Source organism: Phaethon aethereus, assembly GCF_964289735.1.
Source record: "Phaethon aethereus genome assembly, chromosome: 14".
In the NCBI taxonomy this organism is placed as follows: domain Eukaryota; kingdom Metazoa; phylum Chordata; class Aves; order Phaethontiformes; family Phaethontidae; genus Phaethon; species Phaethon aethereus.
In genome coordinates, this window is record NC_138590.1 from 18012583 (window position 1) to 18037260 (window position 24678).

Genomic DNA, 24678 nt, shown 5'->3' on the forward strand with positions numbered 1-24678 from the left:
TAAGTTGCTAGCGTCAATGACAGCTTAATCTTCAAACTGGAACAATTACCAATACAGTTTTATAAAATTATTTTTGTATATAAATTTTAACGTCAAGTTCAATGTCAACTTCCATCTGTAGCTCTGGCAGGGTTCTGAGAGTATATTTAAAGCTTTTATTTGGTGCACAGTAGCTTTGGACCTAGGCTCATTACACAGCTGCAGTAAAAAAATTTTTTTAAAACTTCAAGCATGTCTCAAACCATAAACAAATTTTCAAACACAGTATTATATTTTTGTCTTTGGAAAAGTAATTTCTTTTCCAATTTTAACGTCAGAATATCCAATGTTGTCTCAAAACATTAGGTTTGAAGTGTCATCATACAAACTCCCTTCAGAAACACACAAAGTTTTAGGGGCCTAGCATTCAGTTAATGTAAACAAGAGCCAAAAGTCTACTAAACGTAAACCAAAAAATCTGAGATAACCTTCCTTGCCCTTCTGCTCCCACACCATTCACAAACTGAAATTAGAACTATTCCTTTTACTGAAGAAAAGCAAAGCTTGCCATCTACCTAAGTCTACTTTTGCTGCTGACTCAGCCACTGACTTTTTAAAATGTGCCTCATATAGGGCCAGCTCCTTCCCACTCTATTTTTTTTAACTAGAATACTGACTTATTAAAAGCTTTAACAAATTCAGCCATCTTGTCTGGGTTAAGCTTACCTTTAGTCCTATTAGCCATAATCCAATCCAAGCACTGGATTCTACACTTCATAAAGTATTTGTTCGTTTCACAATGAACAGTTGTTTCATTGCTACTTTAAGCATTAAGTTGAACACTGAGATGCTCTGTCTGTAATCACTGGATGCACTTAAAAAGAATTTCCCTGCAAATCATGATCAGTATTGTGAGGTTTTATATCTAGCAGCAAAAAAAAAAAAAAAAAAAAAAAAAAAAATCGAGTTACAGAAATATACATTTTGAACAACAAAGAACTCTTTATTTTACAAAATGTATTTCACCTTTTCAGTATTGCCTTTGTAAATGTACTTCATGCTGCAACTACTTACACAGTAAAAACATGATTTGCAGCAAATTAAAGGTGCTCAACCAGTTCCAATAGTTTGATTTTTTTTTTTTTAAAGGTACAATATTATGTAGTTGCACATTCGATTCTCAGACGTGGTCCTTTATTTGCTTTAGTTTGTTGAAATCACAGTGAGAACTTCTCATCAACTGCCTCAGGCCACAGATTTAATGAAGATATTACAAGCACAATCGTTCTTTACTGCAAAAATCTTTCCTTAAAGAAGTGAGCCAAAGACTAGTGTTTCATTTATTCACTTGCTGCTGTATATGAAGGAGGAATTCATAGTATGATAAGGCTGATTCTGTTCTGTCTTCAATCATATTTTGCAGAAAACTTGATTTCAATGGACTGTCGTCCCTTAAAAATGAAAATATAAGTGTTTGAGTGAAATAAATATTCTCCAAGATCTACAGTGCAATGCATTAATACAGTTACAGGTCAAGTGGCAAGATATTTCAAGAGCATAGGGACATATGAAAAGCGGATCTCAAATAGCCCTTGTGATTAATCCCAACAAGTGTACTTATCAGCATTTACTTAATTTATCTGCCATTAACCTAAGATTGTACTGTGACATTTAGTCTTTTTTAGTCTGTGGAATTCTAATTGGAGACGACTCATAACAAGTCATATCTGTTGTCAAATCCGTTAGGCTCAGCATGCACCATTGTTAAAACTTCCATTTAGAAAGTTCAGTATATGATATCCGGATAGGTATTGGTAAGACGTCCCTAAAGAAGCATAAAGACTGTTATAAAACACTTACTTTACTATATATAGTATAGGAAAGAAAGGTCTCTGTTCTCTCAGCCAAGAAACAAAAGCTATTGTTCTGATGGATTCTGCAGTTTCAAGTTCTGGGAGATGCGTCTAAGAGACAAAGGGTATCATTAATACATACGTGATATTTTTCAGAGAAAACAAACAGTAGAAGGAACACTTAAAATAGCCCAACTCTATCCTAACCAGGTATGAAGGAAACCCAGACAGGTACATTTTGTGATATATAGTTTTAGTCTCGTCTCCTCTGAAAGGGCTTGAAACAGTCAAATGCACTAAATTGGTATAAGCAATTGGCTATCACAATGGCAATGACTGAGCTGTGATCAATACCTGTTTTATTGCAGAAACCAATGGATTTCCCACTAACCCACTGTCCTTACTATTCCCAAGTATTCTCAGTCTGCTCCCAAAATTCTGAGAAACTTAATCATTGCCAGCCTCTTCTTACTGTGCTTTCATGGGAAGGTCTATACCTGGTCTTTAGCCTGGAGAAATTCCAAGAGAAGGTAACAGAAATTATTTCTTTCCCTGAATCTGGATTTATAGTGAATAACAACTAGAGGGCTAATATTTGAATAGTGGTATTTTAGTTCTCGTGAAAATAATATTCTGGCGGCACTGTATGACTGGTGTACAGCAAAGCCAGCACGTACCATATTCTGTGGTATTGAGCCGTAATTTGGAACTCCAAGGACTTGGCTAAGAAAGCTCTGCCCGCAGTTCTTCCCAATCCACAGAAACATTACCTGAAAGACACCCAGCAACAACAATATTAATTCAAGGCAAAACACCACCCCATCAGTCTCCTACAAATTTTGAGTTCTTAAAAAGAACCCAACAAGTAAATTTGGATACTTTTTAAAATTACCACCACCACAGAACTTACAGAGCCAGCATCCATAAGGTAAGCACCATCCCTACTCAACTTCTCCACTGACAGCTGGAGAATGGGTGGCTGAGGTATAGTTCTATCATTTATGTTAAGAGCTCCCTAAAAGAAAAAGCAAAAAGAAGAGCAGCGGTTCACATCTTGAGGCATTGAAACAGGCACAAGAACAGAAGGTTAAGTAAGAATAGGATGTATTATACTCAGTGCTGAAGCTGGACCCTTGTCCTAATAATCTGCATAATTTACTGTTAAATCTCTTAATGTTTTATTTAGAGAGGGCGTACTTCATCAACTTAATCTTAGTTAATAAATTCTAGAAATGGAATATCAGACTTGTGTTCTAAAATTATTCAGGGTCTTACATAAACATTCTCTCACTGTTCACAGAACTACTTTGACATTTTAAAATAAAAGGCAGCTACAGAAGGACAAAAAGTTAACACATATGTTATACCGTCTTTACGTACGTGTGATTTATAGTGCAAGATAATGATACAAGGCAAAAAGAGAAATAAGTTAGAAAAAAAATTCCACATCCATCCACAACCAGGGCATAGCTTCCCCCCAGAATTCATCAATCCAATCCCAAATAACAAATACATTAATACAGCAAATGGGGAAATATGAAACTCACAAATTTATTTTCACATCATACAAGTTTTTGAGATCAGACAAGCATACCCTGTAGCAATGCAAATACTCACCTCATCTGTGAGGTTATCAACTCTGTACAGACTGGGATGTGTCATAAGCATGAGGTAAACAAGGGGCTGGTTTTTCACTTGACACATGGTAAAAATGCGTTCATCTAAACGTGCGTTTGTCCCAGTTTGAAATGCTTTCTGCAAACAATCAGGCATTTAATTTGACCATGAAAGCAAAGTGAGATAAGTCGAATTTAGCACAGCAGCTATTGTTTATTTCTAACTTACTGAAAAGTCTTAGAGTTGAACCATAAATATTTTCTCAAAATATGGTACTTCACTACTGCTATTGTACTTCTCCATAGTGTATGATTTTTATGTGAAACACTGACGAGCACATCTCCTTATTCCTATTTCTGAGTGCTAGAATTAACTGTGACCTTGCACCATCAGTCCTTTCTAGTGACAACTACAGCTGAGATGAAAGGTATTTCAAGGTGCTTTCTTCTAACATACACCTCAAAAACGCTACTTGATGGAATTTAGAAGACTAAATATTGGAGCAGTTTATGATTGGCTTCAATGTAGAGAATCTTAGGTAATTCTGGATTTACAATAAAGATATAGTACTGGCTTGTTGGGAAAAAAACCAACCACCCAGCTATAACTGAAACAAGTGCACTCTCTTCCCACTTGACTGGGTGAAATGCTTACAAAGTCTTCTACATGAAAAAGCTCCAATGTCAGTATGAACATGCTAGTAGCAACATCCTGATTAATTCCTTATAAAGAGGTATGAATTAGAAAATTCTCTCTAGAACAGAAAGGCAGCTTGTCCCAACACTTAAAATGACTTCTAGTATTAGTTCAGGGAAATCCAATCAAAAAATACTTACATTGAGCAAGTATTGTGAAATGCTTTATATCTTTTGCAAGAACAGCCAGCCAACTACCTCTTTGCCAGCCAGCTAGCTCTCTTAAGCCACACTGAACTGCTGCATGGATCTACATTTCCAGAAATGCACAAAAATTAGATTCTTGAAAAAAACACTCTACCAGTACCTTCCACATTCTCTAGAGTCATCAGTGTCTTTCGTATTTTCTTATTCCCTTGCTTATCACTTATACTTTTGTTTTCATACACACTTCTAAACTCCCAGTTCTCAACTAGATCATTCTCCTTAGTGACATTCTTTGAATACTTCGTCTATCCCCTGTTGCTCTCCTCTGCAGGCAAGAGCAGAAAGCCCATCCATTATTACCCTGATACATTTGCTCCATACAATGCTCCAAATCCTCCATTTTTTTCTAACATAACAGACTCCAAGATAAAAAACACACATTCACCACCTGTAAAATTGTATGTTATCTACTCAGGCCTGAGAAACAATGAAATAGGCTTTGTTCTACATTGACGTTTCAAGCCATCAAATTCTGAGGTGCAGAGAAGTGGAATTGTTATCTTGAGAGACTTTATCTGTTTAAGAAGGAACATTCTGAAATCTGTAAAATATGTCAGTATTCTAATGGCAAATTGTAGGAAGGCTGGTTTTATTAAGCAGTCTAAATCAAGCAACTTCTCAATTTTGAGTCCCACAAAAATACTGAAAGAAGATAGATGCTATTTTGTACATCAAAGAAATGTCCTTTTACTTCAGGTTGACATGCCAAACAGACAATCATCCTCTTGCATGGCTTCCTTTTAACTCTTACCTGTTTTAAGAGTGCCAGTACATAAAGAGGAAAGAGCCGTAGTGAGTAGGGGGCCATGAGACCAGGTTGTTGAATGCTTAAGACTGATGAACGGTAAGCAGATAAAGAATCTATCACTGCGTTGACCAAGGCATCCCGAGCATCACTCAAGGTAGCAGAAACTGATCGGTCTACAGCTAAAAGGAGAGTACAAAGCTCAAATAAGAGGCTTTTCCTCCCTTGGCAGAAATAGTCACATACATTATCTTTTCTCATTTTAAGATACACTTCCATGCATCTTACTAAGCTTTTACTACACTATAGAGGAAGTCAAGACAAATGGTTCAGCAAAAAAGCCAGGAGCCCATGTGATGCACCAGACTAAGACACCTGCACTGTGTGCAGGTGACTACACACAACTATACTGATACTTTACATAAGCCAAGCATTTAAAAAAAAGAAAACAACAACCAACCACCACTTCCTCAGTTTGCAACTTAGAAAGCACTCTTAGAAAGACAGAATCTTTCCTTCCAATGTTACTTCACCAGAGGATTACTGCTCAGAGCTTTAGGGATATCATCCATACATATCCAAACAAGCTCTGATCATGCTTACCCATATTGGCCAGCAGCCCAGTGATGGCTTGTACATCTGCCCCTAGGTAGACATCACTCAGTGTTGTTACAACAGGTAAGCACATAGTGTGGACACGAATTCGTCTTTCACCTGTAAGAAGAGACAACTGTAGTCTCCGAACATAACTTTTGTTTTATGAAACAATACAAGAAATGCCACTGTTTACTTAATGGGGGGGGGGGGGGGGGAGAAAAAGATAAAAAAGATTTTATCTAATTTATCATACCAGTGGTGAATCAGGCCATTTCCAGTAGCTTTTAAAAACAGTTAGTTCTCAGTTTCTGGGTTAGGTCTACCTATTTTCAGACCAGAACTAAGTTTCCCAAGAAACTTCTTGGTCTGGAAGAAGCAATTACATCAACAACATGCAGTAACACATCACAGCTGTGATCTTGGTATTAGATAAAATAGTGTGCGTAAGTAACTGCAACTGAATTGCAGCTGGTAAATGGACACAAAGAGACTCACTGGAATAGTGTACTGTTAATGCAGCTAACACTACCTCACTACCTGTATATCTTACCTTTGCTGGATGTGTACAAGAGGGCTGACTGAAAAGAAACAACTTGCATATCAGTAAGACTCTCCTCTACTGACATTTGCACAGCATATCCCGCATCTGGGTTTACATTGGGTAACGACAACAAGTCTGTAGATCGTACGAAGAAGTTGCCATGGAAGGTATGAATGGAAAGACCTACAAGATCAGCATTGGATGCAATCAGTTTTATTTTTATAATTGTGAAGTACAGACACCATTTACACATCTGCCATCACTGTTAGATGGCTCTGTATTAGAACGTTAAAATCCTTCTCAATGAAAGAAAGTATCTTCTGGAAAGGTAAATATCCCAGAGAGACAACTAATCCATAGAATCCACAAAGCCTAGCAGAAAGCAGGAATTGGGAAGTCAAATCAATGCAGAATCGTAGTAAGTCTCTGGACTATAAAAACAGTCCCTTGTTGAAAAAGCAGTCCAGTTTTAACCATTGGAAAATGGAGCTTGGATGCCGGTAAAGATACCGCAAATATAGTCTTTAATAAATGGTCTGATTCATGGTACTGAGTTTTACTTTTCTAATCTTTGTCTTTTAACCATTTATGCCAAAATACCAATCAAAATATTCCCAAATAATAGCAAACACCTGCTTCCCCGCTGCTCCCCCCCCCAAATAAAAAATAAAAAAACAAAACCAAAAACTGGTGTTCAAACCTTTGGTGCATCTTATCCTCATGACAGCCTCAAACCCAATCTTTCTAGTTAAATATCGTTTCAGTTCTTTTTGCAATTTCTCCACCTGGACAGGGTTGTGTTTATGATGGTAAGACTGGTAGTAATAGACACTACCTGCAGAATACCTTGATATACAGCCTGAAACAAAAACAACATACATTGGCAGAGTGTACACAGTTGCTGCTGTGGTCTTTAAATACACCAGTTGAATGCAATATTCACTTTAATTATTAAACTGTTCACACCTGCAAATAGCTCTGTTACACAGTTTTAGACCTGCATACAGAGACATAGATGTAACACAACTATATGTTCAAGTACGTATGTAGTTTCAGGTGTGAAATAATTTTCCATTGGCCTGAAATTAGAGGTACTTTGTCACTTGAAAGTTTGGTTAAATGGAGAAAAAAAAAAATTAAAATGCTAAGGAAGCTTACTCTAAAGATGTTTACACTGATGGTTAAAAGGCATAAAAGAAGGCAAGTATTTCAGCCACTTATACCAGGATCACAAGAATCCTGACTCGCTAAGAAAGAATAGGAAAACAGCTAGGTTAAATCAGGAGAAACTGAAAGATTACCTTCTATTGACTGTCACTGTTCATCAAGGATTAGCTTGCATCTTGACACACTAGATTCATTCAAATCAGGTTCATATATTAAATGTTAATGTAGATTCTATGTATTTGCCAGAAGCACAAGAGCTACATGCCCCAAAACAGCTTAATATGACTTACCTAGAGAAGCCAAGTCAGAATATTGTCCACTAAGAAGAAATAAATCCACTGCAACCTGTTGCCCTGAGCAGTCCAAGGCTAACTTCTTGTAAAAATCAGTCGATGGTGTCAGATGTATATCCTGTTAATATAATGGAGTATTACAAAATACAAAGGAAATTCAAAGGTATTAACACATTTATTGCCTGTTTTCAGGGATACTAATACTTAATTCTCCATCACTGATTACAGTAATATCTGTGGGGGAGGGAGGGGCGGAAATAAGCTCTTTAATCTGTGTTTATAGTGCTTGACTTTTTTTTTTTTTGTTCTTTTAACTACTTTAACAAAGGAAGAGTTAGCTCAACAAGAGAACCCCAAAATTAACCTAGAACAGGCAATTCCAGAACCACCTACATGTAGAGAAGAGGGTAGTCAGTTCTCTCAACCTTTTTGCTTTTCTAACCTTTGCAGTTGCTCTTTGGTTTGGCTCTTCTCGTGACTTTAGTGCTCCCATTCCCACAGATGGAAGCTGTGTCTGGAAGACAGAGATTCTACCTCCAGTGGGGGACATCAGTTTAAAGGCAGCCTGTAATGCAGGACCCAGAGCACTCTGAGTTTCCAGAGACTTGGTAAACATCTGTGGCAAGGTCCTCAACAGATCCTGAATTAGCTACAATTGAGAAAACAAAAATACCATCACCTAGGAATTTTCTTCTTTATAGAGCTGACTGCTGAACATACATAAATGTGTATTAACACTTCTACTATTAAGGTAGTAAAGAAAAAGCCCTAGCAAAAGTCAAGTATAGTCTTCTTTCAGGTTGGCAAATGTTTACAGTCACACTGATAAATTTAAAGAACTCTTTTGTTGCACCTCAAACTTGGCATTTAAACTGTAGGTGTTAAAGAGCATTAAGTGATCCAGAAATTACCAAGCATATCTCGAACTGTATGAATGTCACTAGTTATTTAAGGTAGTTCTTACCTCTTTATTTTCATTTAAATTTACTAACAAGTTTTCTGGCATTGGTATAAATACATCTGGAAGAAAAAAAAAAAAGTGTTTAAATTATTTTTTAAACCTACATCAAGCTTCCCCCAATTGTATTTACCAACTATTATACCTACTGAAAAAAGAATACAGTATCAGTGTGTAAACCCATTTAAACATAATTATGTGGATTTCTTTTCTTCTCATAAGCTGTGGCTACAATGCCATGTCAGAATAGCAATCAGGGTTGAAGGATAATGAAGACTATAAGTAACAATACATGGCAAAGGTATTCTAGTGTTAATTCTGCCTTACCCTATAACATACAGTGAAAGGCGATTTGAAACTGAAGGTAGAAGAACAAGCACTAAGCATTAGTCACCACAGAATCTACAGCAATTTATCCAGCATCAATATCTGGGATCATAAGAGAAATCTAGATAATTGTACAAATTAAACTAGAAGCTAGGAAGGCTGTCTTCATGTTTTAAGTCATGAACAGCCACAGCATTGCTCAGACATCAGGGGCTTCATAAACAAATGCAGACATATGCTACTTCTAAAGCCACTGCTAGAGAGACTCATGATCTGATCTAGAAACTCCCACCAGATATATTTTTTTAAAGGCTGTCAAAACCAGCAGTCATTAGTAGATACTAATCACAGAAGTTATTTCTGCATACCTTCAATATCTGAAACTATAAGCATCTGAGGCTGAGAGAGACCTTCCTGAAGACTGTAGAAATGGATTGTGCTGTCAAATGTTATGAAGCCTATTTTTGTTCTAGTGTTCCCAGGAAGCCTAGAAATGAGACATACGGTGTTCAGCAAGATGAAATTTCATTTCTGCAGCTTTTTTTCTTTTCTTTCTTTTTTTTTTTTTTAACCATCCACTGCATGTGTCCAAGGTTGTTACCAAGTAGCTTAACAGCTACACTGCAACAGCTTGACTAATTCATTTTGGAGGAAAAACACAAAACCAAAAAAAGAGCCCCTAATAGAGTAACCTAGCAGACACTCAAGAAATTTAAGAGTGTAGTAAGAAATGGAAGAAAAGGAAGAAACAAGCTGCAAAATTCCAAGTAGCATTTATATAAGTTCAAATAGCATGTACTTTATGAAAAGTTTATTAGATGTATGCATTCCTTTCAGCAAATACCTACATTTCAGCTTTTAAAAAAAAACAGTTTAAAAGACATCATAAACATGATGTTTATTCCTTTTGGGGACTAGTGAAGCAGATAGGAAAGAGCCAAACTGAGAAGCCTCAAAACTACCTTATACACTGGTGCAGCCGTAATGGAAAAAAAAGACTGCAGCTTTACACTATATTTTAATACAACATTGGCCATTGCTAGCCAACACTAGGAAATTTCTCTTCTTGACAGGAAGTACTGGTGTGTTGATGTCTATCACAAGTTTCATGAGAGTAACAAAAATGGGAGATTTTAAGACAAAGGTACTTACAAGTCAAGATTGTCTAACAAGGTCTGGCAGACTGTATTCAAGTATCCTGTCTCTATTGCATTATGAGAGACATCAAACACAAAGAGGTACACAGGTGGTTGAGGTGGACGTAGCTGAACAAAGAAAAGATTACCTTTAATTTTCAAAATTACGTTTATTAGATTGAGTTAAATCATTTCACTGCACGTTTAAACTCTATTAATAAACAGCACACAGGTGATAGCTAAAACTTCTAAATGCATTTGTCTCTTATTGGGCAATTTTAGAATTATAGTTTTCTCCCAGAAGACCTACAAACACCTACATATCCTAACAGTTCTACAGAAGAACTTTGTCATAAATGTTTAGTAATGGAGAACTATCTGAAGTTCTTCCCAAGAGTTCTCAGATATACTCCTTGAGGCAGCAACTGTCCTGCTAAGCTCGAAAGCATCCCCTATAACAAGGCTTTTTCTGACTTCCCTCTGGAGATAAAACAAAGGTAGAGAATAACTAAGAATAAATAAAGCCTTACCATGTATTCAGATGGAGCCATAAACTCAATAGTAGCATTCTGGACTTCAGGTCTTTTATGAGGTTCTCCATAAACCCTTGTCACAGGATTATACATGAATTCTTCAGGAACTATGCAGATAAGTTTATATATTATTACTTCACATTAGTAATAGCTGTGGTGCATTTTAAAACAAATATATCAACTCTTTTGTGCCTGTTGGGTAACGCTTCTTGGAGAACGACACTAGGTAGGGCAGCTACTTTGTCACCTGCTAAGGTATGTTGGGAGACCACGTCAGACTGACTGTGCTTCATTACCGACACCACGGTCTTTGCCCATGAGATACATTTCTCATGTCTCACGGCCCCAGCATGACTGACAGCGATCCCTAGTACTGATATGGCCAACAATATTACAGTTTCAAAGGCAAAGGTGGGACAGGTTAACCTTAACAGTTTGAAGCAATAAGCACATTTAAAACCTACCATCATTCACTCTATAGCACAGATTGCATTTCCATCTCCTTTGGTCTAGAAAGCTGACGAAAGGGTTAATGTATGTCCGGCAGGAACGGCATCTCACAATAGTACTTGAAGTGACCACTGGCAATTGCTGGAAAAGAAAAGCTTCCTGTTTTAAAGCATCATCACACTACAGCTATTCAGCTACGATAACATTTTCTACACTCTGCTTCCTCGTTAGCTAGTCAAAGCATACTTGTAGAAGGAAGATGTATTTCTCCATCCTCACAGCACCCCTACAATTGCTTAAAATAAGACTGGTCAGAACTGAGCTCTAACCTATTTGGTTAGAGCCAAACTTGGCCTCTCAAGTCTTGAGTTTTACACTGATAGTTTAAGACCAAGTCCTACACCCAATACAGATAAAAAAAAAAATCAGGAAAAAAACGCCCATCTTTGAAAAAATTACTTAAATTATGAAAAATAACAATGTTTAAAAGAGGCGCTGTTAAATTCACAAAGTCTCCTGGCTACCTGAGGACATCCAAACCCCTTTATCTCTGTTAATTCTTCACTTATTTAAGAATTAGTACTAGGTTTGGTATAGGCAATCAATAACTACAAATGATATGTGACAAGATAAAGCCATCTAAGCAATACTGGAATTTAGGTATGTTGCCTTCTGTCGCAGTCTGAGTACTGTACTGCCTCTAAGCTTCTGTTTTTTTGAGGTTTGGAGTTGTTTTGTTATTATTAAGAAGGGAGGCTTGAAAGTTTAAAAATGGCAGGGGAAAAAAATTCAGAAAAATTACAATGATCTGTATGGAACAGGGAAATGTCAGTTACCATGATAATTTTTCTGGGCCAAGATTAGCCAACATACTTGCCCTTCTTTTATAATTCATGGTCCACCTCTGGACTTTAATGCAGGCATAGTTGATATTTCAGCATTTAAAGTTTTGAATATTTGTCATACCGATAAGTCTTTGAAAGGATGAAGCAGGAGCCCCAAAGGAAGTTTGGCTTTATTCAATAAGGCCTGAGTTTGAGGAATGTTAGTCAGGGTACAGCGGAACAACCTACATGGAGGACAAAGGATTATTTTCAGAGGTTTTCAGATAAAAAAAAAAGAAAGATGATTTCAGTAGTACTGAGCATCCTTTATATTTTTCTAGAGCTGGTGATGGTGAATTTCCATTTTCAGATAAAGGATCTTCTCCAACTCCATCAGATCATTCTGTTTTAGTCTGAGCTTGACCCACAGTACATATTTTGAGTTCTTATGTTCTTTTATACACATGCTCTTGACAAAGAGCTGAGTGTCATTTTAGTCACTCAAGTCAAAGTTAGGCCTAATAATGTTCAAAGTTGCACCAAGCCTTTATAAACTAAGTGTTATTTTGGAATACCATTTTGAGGTGGCCTTATATACAAACCTGAACCAGCGAAGTTTGAAAAGTTGTCTTAAAACTACACACAAATAACTATAAACAACGCCACAGTCATTTCAGGGACTTCAGAACTCAGCGGTTTCCACAAGGTGCAGAGGTGCACAGTACTTTCACAAATCCAGTCTAGCTTGTTTGTATGACAAACTTCACAAAGATGCTGTTATTTCCTTTATCTATCATAAAAGACTTGCAAAGCAAGAGTACCTGGTTATGCACAGTTTGGTTGGTCTTCTCAGAGAGAGGATGAGAATTACCTTAATAACTCAACTTGCCAGCCTCTTGTTTGACACTCAATTTACCCATTTGTTTTAAATGGTTACTTCAATACAAAGGTCACTCACGTTTCTGCATTCACAATCTTTGGTGTACCTCATTCAAGTGAGTTAACTCCTTTTTTAGATCTTTTCTCAATCATATTCATTGCCAGCTATATCGTAAAGTTTTTGTATTGTACCTATCTACAGTTGCCTTGCAAGCAACATATTTTTCCTCATACTTTCTACACAGATAATTTTCCTCACTTCAAAGTTTAAACCACTTACTGCCTTTATCGTAACACAGTGAAGCCTGTTTTCAATGTTTTCTACTCACAGAATTAAAGAGATATTTTGTGAAGAGTTACATTTACAAGTAGGAATGTATACTTCTGTTTATTTTGATGAATTATAGCAAATCGATAATCTTACTCAGGATTACAGTTGAGCTTCTGGATGTCTTCATGCAAGTTTGGGACAGGAGCCTTCAAGAGAGTCATAGGAAGAATATTTCTTTCTTGAAGAAGATTCACAGGTCTTAATCCTTCTTGCTGTAGACTCAGGCTACCCATAGATGCAGTTAAGTGATTAGTGCCCAGGGCAGGCTAGAGTCAAATAAAATTTCAGAAATTAATGCCAATTATTTGCATGAAACCCAGAGTTCATTTAAAAAGCAAATATATTTGCCATTCAATTTTTTTATGTTTGTGTATTAATTGCTGTTGTATTACAATTATATATTTAGAAATACTACTCATTACACAAACTTGGACTTAAGCATGTAACATAATAGAGGTAAAAATTAGCATACAGTTGCTACAAAGCTCTTGAAATACAGAGGTTCAGCTGGCAAGAGTGTTGGTCAGTTTGCTTTGAAAGTTTAGGCGAAAAACCCCAAATACTTCAGCTAACGATAGCAACCCAAGGGAAGAAAAACATGCCAAAAACAGCTGAAAGTTTTAAGATAAATATTCTGAACAGATTTGAGGATAGAACACTTCAGAAAGTGCTGGCACACAGCTTTTCCAAACCACTACCAAAGCATTAGCAAAAGCATTAGTTTCAGACTGTGTCTACCATCATGAACAAATGGCGCACCAAACAGTGAACCATAGAAGCAGCAGCCCATAGATGCACAACACACACCAGTCGTCACTTTTCTTTACCCACATGCCCCATGGGTAGTAATGAGAGAAAAAACAGACAATCTTTACCTGGTGGAAATGTTTTGATCCATCTGGATACTGCAAAGCAGGTGCTTGCATTCCTGGTGCTCCAGGTGGAGAAGTATTTTGGTAGCCTGGAGGTAAGGTAGGGTAAGAATACCCAACACTTCTATTCATCTTAAGATTTGGGGGTGCAGGAGAAGGATGTGGAGTTGCTAGAGGCAGAGCAGACAAACACTTAAAATTAATTGCTGAAGAACTGCAGCTTGCTCAGTGCATGAATACACTAGGAGGGCTTTTTATTGTTGCTTTAGTGTCTAAGTGTGAACAACTGAAAACTGCTGTCAATTTTGCAGAGTGCTCTTAACTGCTTTACCGTACTTAAGAGGCTAATACGCTAATTGTCAATGCTTCAAATTTCATATTTAGTTTCAAGACAGACATCGAACCAACTATGTATGTTTGTACATTAATGCTTAAACTTCTACCTTTCCCAGGCTCTTAAAAAGAGTTATGTAATAGTAAACATTTTTAATTCCAAAACCTTACCCATAAGGCCACCACCTTCTATTGCATCATAGCTGTTTTGGACCACAGACCCATCACTGGCAGCAGATGTAGCATCACCTATGAAGAAAGACAGTCCCAGTAAAAATTTTCACAAGTTACTAAGAAGTTGCAATGAGGTAACTGCAAAGAAGCCCTACTTGCTGGATGAACGTTAAGGTTTGCATAGTTTGTATCTACTTTGTCCCCGTCCCAGGACGAAACTGAATCAAATATACATCTTAGCCCCTTTCTCACACATACTTCCTCTGCTGACATGACCTCAAAGGACATTCATAAAACCCCACAATCTTTTTCCAAGAAAACCAAAAGTCCCTACACTTTGGGTTAAATGATCTTTTAAGATTACTTTAGATCAGATATTCACCATAACTTCCAAGCTAATATGCAGTAAAGTGTCAGGGGACACTTCCTCCTCATCAGAGGAGGTGTCTGTAGGCTAGCTGCAGTTTTCAAAGTTCCTTGGAATTTAGGTATTGAGTTCCTTGAAGAACTTCTTCCACTGGTAATTCAAAGAAATACCAAATTCCCTTCACTTTACATACTTAGTCCAGTACCGTTCACCAAACACCAACAGTTCTGACATGGTCATATACGAATGCTGGCTGAGATAAGAAAAAACTTTAAATTGAGGGAGTGCTGCCAAAGTACAGCTTCTTGTAAGCTAACCGTGTCTAAATATACAAAACAAATTACCTATTGCTAAGGAGAAGTAGGTACTCAATTTGCTTTTTATTATCATCAAAATCTTCAAAGATGACCCAATGAAAGGAGCTTACATTATACACTGAATCTTGCTAGTACACAGCAGTCAACCTACTTCACAGACTAAACATTTCTCTCTCTCCAGGGCCCTGGAAACGTTTCTCTTCATTATGAAGAAGAGACTTTCTAATGCATTTCATATGTTCAAAACTAAACTAAATCTGAATATACTATTCTTGTACTCACACAGCTACCACATACAAGCAGCTGTCAATCCGAACGTGCAAGGAACCAACAGTTTTAAAAGAACCAACTATGCATGTAAAAATAAAACTGCCAGCTACCACATGGCCCCATCTAGCATGGGCACTAAATGCAATACAACTGCAGGTCCGTTTGACACAGAGCCCTGATGAGTTCTTACACAATGGCATATTTGTGCAGGGCCCACAGGAGACTGAGAAAGTCAGGTATCTGTCTTCAACAGCTGACACTTAACTGCCTCTACTAACAACGTTCCGAAAATTAACAAACCCGACATAGGCGTTTCAGTGATTTTACACAGAAAGGAAGACTAAGGTACAGCTACATAAACAGGCAAGGAATTGCAGGGTTCACATTTCAGCTTTCCCGGAGGAATAAAACAATACAGGAAGTTTTACGCAGACTACTCTATACACAGTCCTCCACAGCAGTCAAGGATGCAGAGAAATTAGAATTCCGGTATCATTTTAGAACATCGGGGGAGGGAGGGAAGAAAAAAAAAAAAAAAAAAGAGATGGCAGCTATAGGAGACATGGACATGTTAAACAGCACTTAGAAATCTATTTTGAAAGATTAATTATTTTTACTTTATTAACAGCTGTCAAGAACAAATATTTTACTTCCTCCCAGGTTCTTACCTGCTCCTGTCAGCTAAAATTATGCTGTATTAGTATCAATTTTACTATTTGAGTGTCTAATAGAACAATGCAGTTGACTTTAAAGGCTGCATATTAGAGCAAGTTGTAATGTTCAAATTCAACAAAAAAGAGCAAATTATTTCTTACCTTCTCGATTTGCAGCTGAATTTAGCAGAGACTGTGTATTAGGTGGTCCTGCTATCAGTGTTGATGGCCTAATTAAAGGTGGACCGCCAACTGGTGGAGGTCCTAAAGGTGGCCTTGTAGGAGGGTGGAGTGGAGTTAAAGGCTGAGTCACTGGTGGAGGTGCAGATCCTGTAAATATATTAATTTTTAGGAGGAGTTTAACCCAGCTGGAAAAGTCACAAAAGTTTTGTTACAAAAACACACAGATTGAACTCTAAATATTTTTCTTGTTCAAATGATAAACAGCATGAGATACATAAATCCTAACATGCATATAGACGGTTTCAAAACTTCAGACTGTTTCTGTCATGCTCTTCTCATACTGAGTTCCTGTAGCTATTATCCACGATCTCTTTCAGCTTTTTGATGCTATTGTTGGCATGCATTTGAAGAGGTACAGAAAGCATCCCAACTTCAGTTACCAAGTCTGAACTTTATATAGTTATAGTACAGCCCCATATTAAACAGAGAATAATGAGCTAGTAAGAATCTAACCAGATTCCTTCTGACAGGGTGCTTGTCTTCCACTTCAATAATCCGATACAAAACAGCAGTGTACAGATTCTAGAGCTACTAAAATTACTCAGGAAAAAGATTTCACTTGGGAAGGCATTGGGAAGCAATGTGCAGTTTGAAAAAACTTGCTATGTGAGTGTGAGGTGTTTTGCTCTGAAATGTCTAACCCTCCTCGTTGGAAGTCACAGGAAACATTTAATTGGTTCTATTTTAAAATTCTAGGACTTTCTCAAGCCACGACATTTAGAAACCCAATTGCTTTTCTTCACTTCAAATAATGTCAAATCCTAAGAGCAATTCCACCTCTTTGTTCCCTATTATTCCAGAGGCCAGTATAACTGCCCTTTAACTACAAAATGACACCAATGTGCTTTAATATTAAAGTTAGCTTTTCAAAAGATAAGGCCAAATTGTCCGGTATCACCAGGTCTCCACACGGTACAGAAGCCTGTATGCCATACATGAAAGTATACTGATGAATGCCCCACCACACAAAATATGCAACTTCATCAGCTTGCACAGTATGGCCACTTTTATGGGAGGAGGAAAATAACAAAGGAATGGGTAGGGGAAAGAAAAAAAAAAAAAACAAACCATATCCAGTGAAGTTATCTGTTTGCTCACTTAGTGTTTGACACTGCAAAGCTGCTTAATATCTGCTCTCTGCAGGCAACACTATCACAGAACCTAGAAGAGATTCGGTGTCTGAGAAGTTGCCCAAAGTTGGCCATGCAGGCAGGGAGCTGGCAGACCTCTGTTCTAAGAATGAGCATGATCAGCAAAACGAGCTAAATTAATTTAAAAAGTGATCATTGTTCTACAAAAAACCTACCAGGGAAGTCGCTCAGGAGGATTCACTGCTGAATGGATATAAGAATTCTCCTATTGCAGACACTCACTCTTACTTCACGTGCCACTTTCCAAAATTTCTCATCATTTTCCTCACTAATTCCAAAGTACTAATTGTTTATTCCAATAAACTGCCAGAAATAGTTTCATAAATTCTGTGAGCTTAAGACAGTTTGAATATCATAACAAAATCAGTCAAGCATATAACAAAAAATTATCATCAGGAAAAATCTCTAATGAGTCTAAAAGCATTTCACAAGAAAAAAGTATTTGCTTTAACGTTTAAAATATTTCTTTATGTAACTCCTATTAGCATGCTCAGAAAGATGGTTAGAAAAACCTCTATAACAACAAACAGCAGTTTGGCCAAGAGAAACTCGAGTATTAACTTTGTTTCCATAACAATCATAAGTTACATAAGAGAGCTATTTACTATTAGAAAAGCTTTTCACCACTGCATATACCAGCAAGCAAGCAGCAGAAACAGAAGTGGTAATTCTTTGCATCTCATGCTTTCAAACTACTTTCTAAAGATTGACAATTATTATTAGAGAGTGAAAATTACAAGTCTGGGGGAAGGCAGCTTTCCATCCAACTGGCCTCTATTTCGATGGCACAGAATGCTTTCCAGTTTTCTTTCCAGGCTGTGCCCAAGTTATTTGCACCAACCTGACAGAGGCCGTTCTGAGAACTACCTGTATCAAGTGATGAACAGAAAGGCTAACAGGTTTTAAACTGCAAAAGACCACACTCGCTAAACAGGACTACAGTTTTCAACCAAGTCCCAAAGTCCCCACTTGACTGAAGCATGCCAACGCTCCAACAGCCACCCCAAGGTGAAGGTCACAGAAGCAGCATTACCCACAAACAGCTTCCCAAAACCACGAGACACCGTTCACAAATCCTGAAGCATCTGACCTGCACACAGAACTTCCATTTCTAATCCAAATAAACCACTCCAGTATTTGTGATGTGCATTTTCTCTAAGTATCTGCTTTGACAACCTCATTCCACAAGCAAAATGCCTCTGCAGAGTAAATTCTATATTCTTTATTTTAAAAAGGATGCTGAGAAAAGGGCATTGGCAAAATATCAAAAAGTTATGGTTACCTGGCTTCATATAGCTGTTCTGAAGCGGAGGACCTCCTGGAGAAGCAGCATATTGGTAACTTCCTGGAGGATTTGTATTTCCTGATAATGACGACGGTGGCTGAGCTGACCCCGTCCCCGACACGTGAGCCAAATGGCTTGTTTGAGACCCAAGTGGCTGACTCACAGGAGTCTGGCTGTACTGCCAGTTTGAAAGCGCTGGCGAGCTAGCTCCAGGAGGAAAGCTACCAGCAGATGATACAGCAGCTGAGTTTTGCAATGCGGGCAGCAGCACTTGTGGAACAGGACCTGTCTGTTGTACTGGTGACCCGGAGTAAGGTGCCACTGGTGGTCTATTGAGAGTCTGCCCAGGTCCTTGATAATTGTTTAATTGAGAAACATTCTGAGAGCCACTATAGTTATACTGTCCAGAAGACTGATGTGGAGGAACCTTTGCTGGCGTCTGATGCGAATACGATCCTGGAACCAAAGGGCTATATCCCTGGCCATCTGATGAATGCATCAGCTGATTTTGAACAGGACCTGGAAGAAAAAAAACTACAAACCCTTTAGAAAGTCAGTGTTGTGTATCACTTCTGAAAATAAGAGATGCTCCTGGGAGTCTCTTTCCTTAGGATTTTATTAGTTTCCAAACCATGTTTATTTGTTTTAAACAATCAGGTGTAAATGACAGAAGTACTGCTGCAGGAGACACGAATTTTGTAGTATCTTGCTATCAACATTTAGATCTTTGTTTTGTTTTACAGTAGCCTCACAACCACCAAGCATTGCGGTGCCTGAGCGCAATCCATCCTCCTGGACCGAAATTCACACACGATACTATTTCTACCTTCAGAAACACCCAAAAGCAAGCCAACCAAAGAGGAGTGCTCTCCCACACAGCTGGCAGTAGTACAAGTAAGCAGACCGAAAGCGGAAGCATCCCTTACGTAATAACTCCGTTTCACTTGACGACTGACACCAACTTAAACTTCAGCTTATGGCAAAGAGACGGACAGCAGGTTTCAGCATAGGTCGCCGTGCTATTTCTCAAGTGACAGAGTTAATCTATTAAAGTTTCTGCAGTTAATTTTAGTAGGAGAACTATTCATACACATACCACTCATGTGAGCGGCCAACTGGTCAGGAAGATGGAATGAAGGGTAATTTTATCGTAAAATAATTCACCCATCAGGAAAATAAAACTTGATAAGATTAATCGTTCTTTTCATGTATTTGTTGGTTGGTATAGTTGAACTAAGTTTTACTCATTTGAAGAAAAAAAAAATTGAAAAAAGGTTAATAACTCTCCGAAGAGTAAACAACGCTGGCAAGAGCATCACCAGATTTCTGCTTTACACGGAGACAGAATACCATGAGATTTCCAGTGAGAGAAGAGCTCCGTCAAGAAAGCTACTACTACAGGTTGTTGCCACAGAATAGACATTCTGAAGGGACAGTTAAATCCTTCTGAGCAGAATATACTAGATATTGCATGCCATAACCAGCCATGACTCCTTTAAAAAAAAAAAATTCACTAAAATTATTTCCAATGTTGTATCATTCATTTTACCCAGTCACTTTGTGGCTCCCCCCATCCCTCTAAGCACATAGTTTGAACACTGGAGACATGCCACATACACAGTTAAGCATCTAAAAGCAGAAAAGATCCTCTTCATGGTTCAGCGTTAAGATTCTTTTCTTTATGACCCTGTACTTCCAGATTTAGTTAAGATTTGGACAATTTTTTTGAATCTAGATAAACAAAAGCACTTACTTTTCCAGACCAAAAACCCCTGTGGGATTCAACATTTCATTCTCAAAAATATGCCAGAGAAATGAGCTTGGAGAGTGGATATATATTTACCATACAAGTACTGGAAACAGCTGCTATCAGAATGAAATCACAAAATTTCATTTAACATTAAAACAAAGACGGCTGGTTTCCTATTGAAACAGTCCAGTTAAATTTTAAAAGGTTAAGAAGTTTGCATTTCCAAGTTAAAATTAATTTTGAACTCAGGCCTTTTTGACAATCAAGCTAAACGCAGAATACATCGAAATCCTTAGTTAGGATAAATACTGCACTGGTCATTCAGCTCCTCATTCCCTAGAAAGCCTTAGGCTACGGTTCACAGACAGCTGTTACTTCACCAAGTATCATACATATCCACACTAACTACATAGCCGAGGCAGTACTACAGTGCCAGTGATCTCATCCTCACTGCCCCTGTTATTTGTGCATAAAAGGTATGTACCATATTATTCTCCACTCATGAATCTCAATATGCTTCTTATCTTTCAGTTAGGAAATTCAGTTATACCCCACTGTCCTTACAACGCTGCGCATAAATCTTAGTAATAATTCTCCAAAATCAATGGTGTCTAAACGAAAAGCTTGCAAACATGAAAATGCTAACAGTTATGACTCACCTTCATTACCCTGCAGTGTATCAGATGGGCTTTCAACAATCAATTTACAAAATCCATCGTAAATTAAACTTGCTAACTCTAAGAATGATGAAGAATTCTTATGTGATGCCAAGCCTCCTGACTGCATCAGAAAGTACACTGATATAACAACATTACTGTAAGCTGTACGATAATTACAGAACAAATACAAATTAATTTTATAACTTGATTGTTCACCTTTGAGCACGACTCTCTAGCTCAGGAATCAGAGTACTTGTATTGCTCCCTTATGCACTGTTTTCCCTGCTTGAGGGATAAGTTTGAGGACAGAGCAATGGAAGTGAGGTGAAATCCAAAACTGACCAACCTGATATTGTCTATGGCACTTTGCTTTAAAAAAGATAAAAATCTAATTCACCACAGCACAGTGTTCCATATTTCCATTTTTATTTTTGAAGTCAGAAGCACAACGAAAAGTCTCGATAGCCTACGTGCAGTTCATGTTTCCAGGACAAGCCTGCATAAAGCTGCCATCAAAACTAAAGCAACAGCACTGAGGGGCACAAACCCTTTCCAAAGGGCTTCACGGTGCACAAAAACTTCTCAGGACTTCCTGCTGTGCTGCCATCAGGCACCTATTTTAACCTGACCTCTCTACTGAGGCCTGTCAGAGAGCATATAGGCTCTCCAGCTTTCCCCAACCACTGCACTGGTCTGCGAAGACAAGAACCAACAAGGAATTCTGTGTAGACTGAAGAGCTAGATCACCTGCATGGCAGCCAAACCACCAACACTCAGAGACCACAGAGATGAGTTAGTAATACAAGAAAGGCTACCTACTTAACAGCAAAAGACACCTCTACAGGAACACAAGGTCATTTAACATTTCTAAGAGATCAGGAATGCCTGATGGTTTTATAAAATGAGGGACCAAAATATTAGTGCGGCTGGCTAGGATTCAGGTCATGTTTTCTGCTGTACAGAATTTCACTGTCACCTACTCCAAGACAGTTATTTAGTACATCACTTTCACCAGCCACAACCTCTCCAACCTCCAGATGCAAGGATAAACACCCTGAAAAGCTACATCCCAACCAAACTGCCATGGGATCGGTCACCACCAGTGCCCATTTCACCTGACTTTGACCCACTGGTTTCCAAACCCAGCAGCTTCTGAAGCATCTCATGACCTCAAAATGCCATGCTAAGATATCACATGAAGAGACCAAAACAGTTCTAAAAGAATTGTTTCTCCTTCTTGTTTGCACTTCAGATCTATTAAGTGGAAAGCAAACTAGTAAGCTGCAGTTAAACAAATACAGAATATTTGCCCTATTAAAAGAAAAGCACAAATGAAGTAGAGGAAGATTGTTGCTAAGCAACCCGATGCTCCGTGCTAAACAGTTTCCCGGTCAGCACATGGTGCTGCTGTGAAAATTTACTGCCTTCACGGACACACGAGCTCGGGGAGTTACCTGCAAACAGTAAAGCAAGCAACACGTTGAAAGGAAGAGCTGAGAGCTATATAACAATTTATCATTCTGTTGACAGCTTGCTTTCCTCATAGACCACTGTAAGTACCACAATAGTACTCTCAGTACCCTCTGGACTGTTTTAAAAACCTTTGTTTTTACTGTAAAGGTCAAGGATCACAGCACCTTCTCAGAGTATATTTTAAACAATGCTAAGAACAGTCCACGCTTGAATAAACTGATTTAGTCAAAATTAGATTATTTTGATACAAGCAACCCAAACCTTATCTCTAACATACCATAACAACTGTTTAATTTTATTACCCTGTATTGGTGTAACTCTAAATTTCAGTTCTTTATTTTTCATATACCTGACAGCCGGGTAGTCTGAAATTCCTCCTCCTCCAACTGCCTCCCCAGAACTTCCATTATGTACTTAATCCAACTACAGGGAAATCAGCAAACATAAAGTGATGCCAGTCTGTAAATCATCCCACTCAATTATTCCATTAGCTAACGATCTCTTTGCACATTTGCTGCTTAGACTGTAAGCTCTCCAGAATAAAGGCTCTCTCTTCAGACTGTATTCATATGCTTCCCACTTTCTTGACCCTATAAGTAACTATACAGTTGTTTGTAAAATGTCATTTGGCAGATGACTTTGAGGAAAAGTAATGAGGATGCTGTGAAGGAGGAGGGGGAAGACAAGTCAAACCATTTACTCATACATAAAGCAGAAAAATCAAAAGATCTCATTATAACCGAATTGCTTATGATGCAGCACAACTACCGAAACACAGAAGTGTATAATTAAGGAACCAAGTACAGAGGATGCTATATAGACAGACTGTATACGCGAAATCAGGAAATACTTCCAACGGCACAGATTTCCTCATGTGCAAAGAAAACAGATAGGGAGACAAGGCTCACCTTGTATTTCTTTCTTCCTAGCTTAAAAGGCTGTCAAAGAAGTTACTCAGTTTGACCTCCAATATCTCGTTTGAAAAAAAAATATATATATTTTGAGGGGAAGGAAGTCATCAAGACTTTCGCAGATCATAGTACACAGAAGATGATATCGGTTCTACGTGAATTACGAGATTAAAAAAAACCCCAAGCCGGCGGCGGCGCCCGGCCCGGCCCCCCCGCAGCGATAACCGGGGTGCCACATGGACAGCTCGGTTCCAAAGGGCCCGAGGCTCAGGCCGCTGCCTCCCCTCGGGGACACGGGATGAAGTAACCTCCGGGACGGCTCACGCCGTGCGCTGTAGCCAGGCAGCGCGAACACAGCTTTTCTGAAAGGCACTTTTGTGAATTTATAAGCCGAGACGCACAAAAGAAACATACTGGGGGATATTCGTCGGGGGGGGGGGGGGCGGGGAAGAGTGAAGGTTTCTTTTGCCTGGTAAACAGCTCTGCGTTTTCCTCAGGAACACCTTCGGCAGGGCGCGCTCCCCACGATCGGCAATTCCCGACAGCCTCGGTTTCCCAACCGGGGAGCCAGCCGCCCCCGTCCGGCACCCCTGCCCTCGCACGGAGCAGGAGTCCGTCACGCCTACACGCTTAGTTTTGGGGTTTTGGGGTTTTTTTCACCCTAATTCGGCTGTCTCGGGACACGGGGTGTCCAGGATGCGGCGAGGGCACCACTGGAGCCGGACACCGACTGGTCCCTGTAACTCAGCGAGCCTAGCAGCTAAGGCACCGGGAGCGCCCGCGGCCGCCGGCTCGCCGCTCCCGTCACCCGGAACACCTCCTCCGCACCGCTCTGCCCACGGGCTGCGGCCTGCCCCGCTGCCCCCACGGCACCAGGGAGGACGGGCACAGGGCGGCCCTGGGCCGAGGGAAGCGCCGCGGGGCGGGAGCCATCCCGTCCCCCAGGGTTCCATCCCCCAAGGCCCCCTCCCCGCGGTTCTCCACCGCTACCGAGGCGGCCCGACGCCGTGCTCACCGTTGCTGTAGGGCAGCTGGCCAGCGCCGTTCTGGCTGGGGTAGCCGGTGGGGGACCTGGCGGGCTGGGCCAT

At 39.1% G+C, this 24678-nt stretch overlaps 1 protein-coding gene across 1 annotated transcript; it reads right to left on the reverse strand.

Annotated features, from left to right (window-relative positions):
- Window positions 1-562: 562 nt before the first annotated feature.
- Window positions 563-24678, reverse strand: SEC24A (SEC24 homolog A, COPII coat complex component; the record flags this gene model as incomplete). The annotated part of the gene is made up of 23 exons (XM_082006290.1): window positions 563-1430; window positions 1840-1943; window positions 2510-2602; window positions 2743-2847; window positions 3450-3587; window positions 5103-5278; window positions 5700-5810; window positions 6244-6417; window positions 6935-7093; window positions 7692-7812; window positions 8137-8343; window positions 8659-8714; window positions 9348-9466; window positions 10132-10244; window positions 10646-10755; window positions 11113-11239; window positions 12065-12167; window positions 13226-13398; window positions 14008-14174; window positions 14509-14586; window positions 16281-16448; window positions 18795-19316; window positions 24606-24678. The coding sequence occupies 23 exons, from the start codon at window positions 24676-24678 to the stop codon at window positions 1316-1318; spliced, it is 3312 nt and encodes a 1103-aa protein (XP_081862416.1). The 3' UTR covers window positions 563-1315.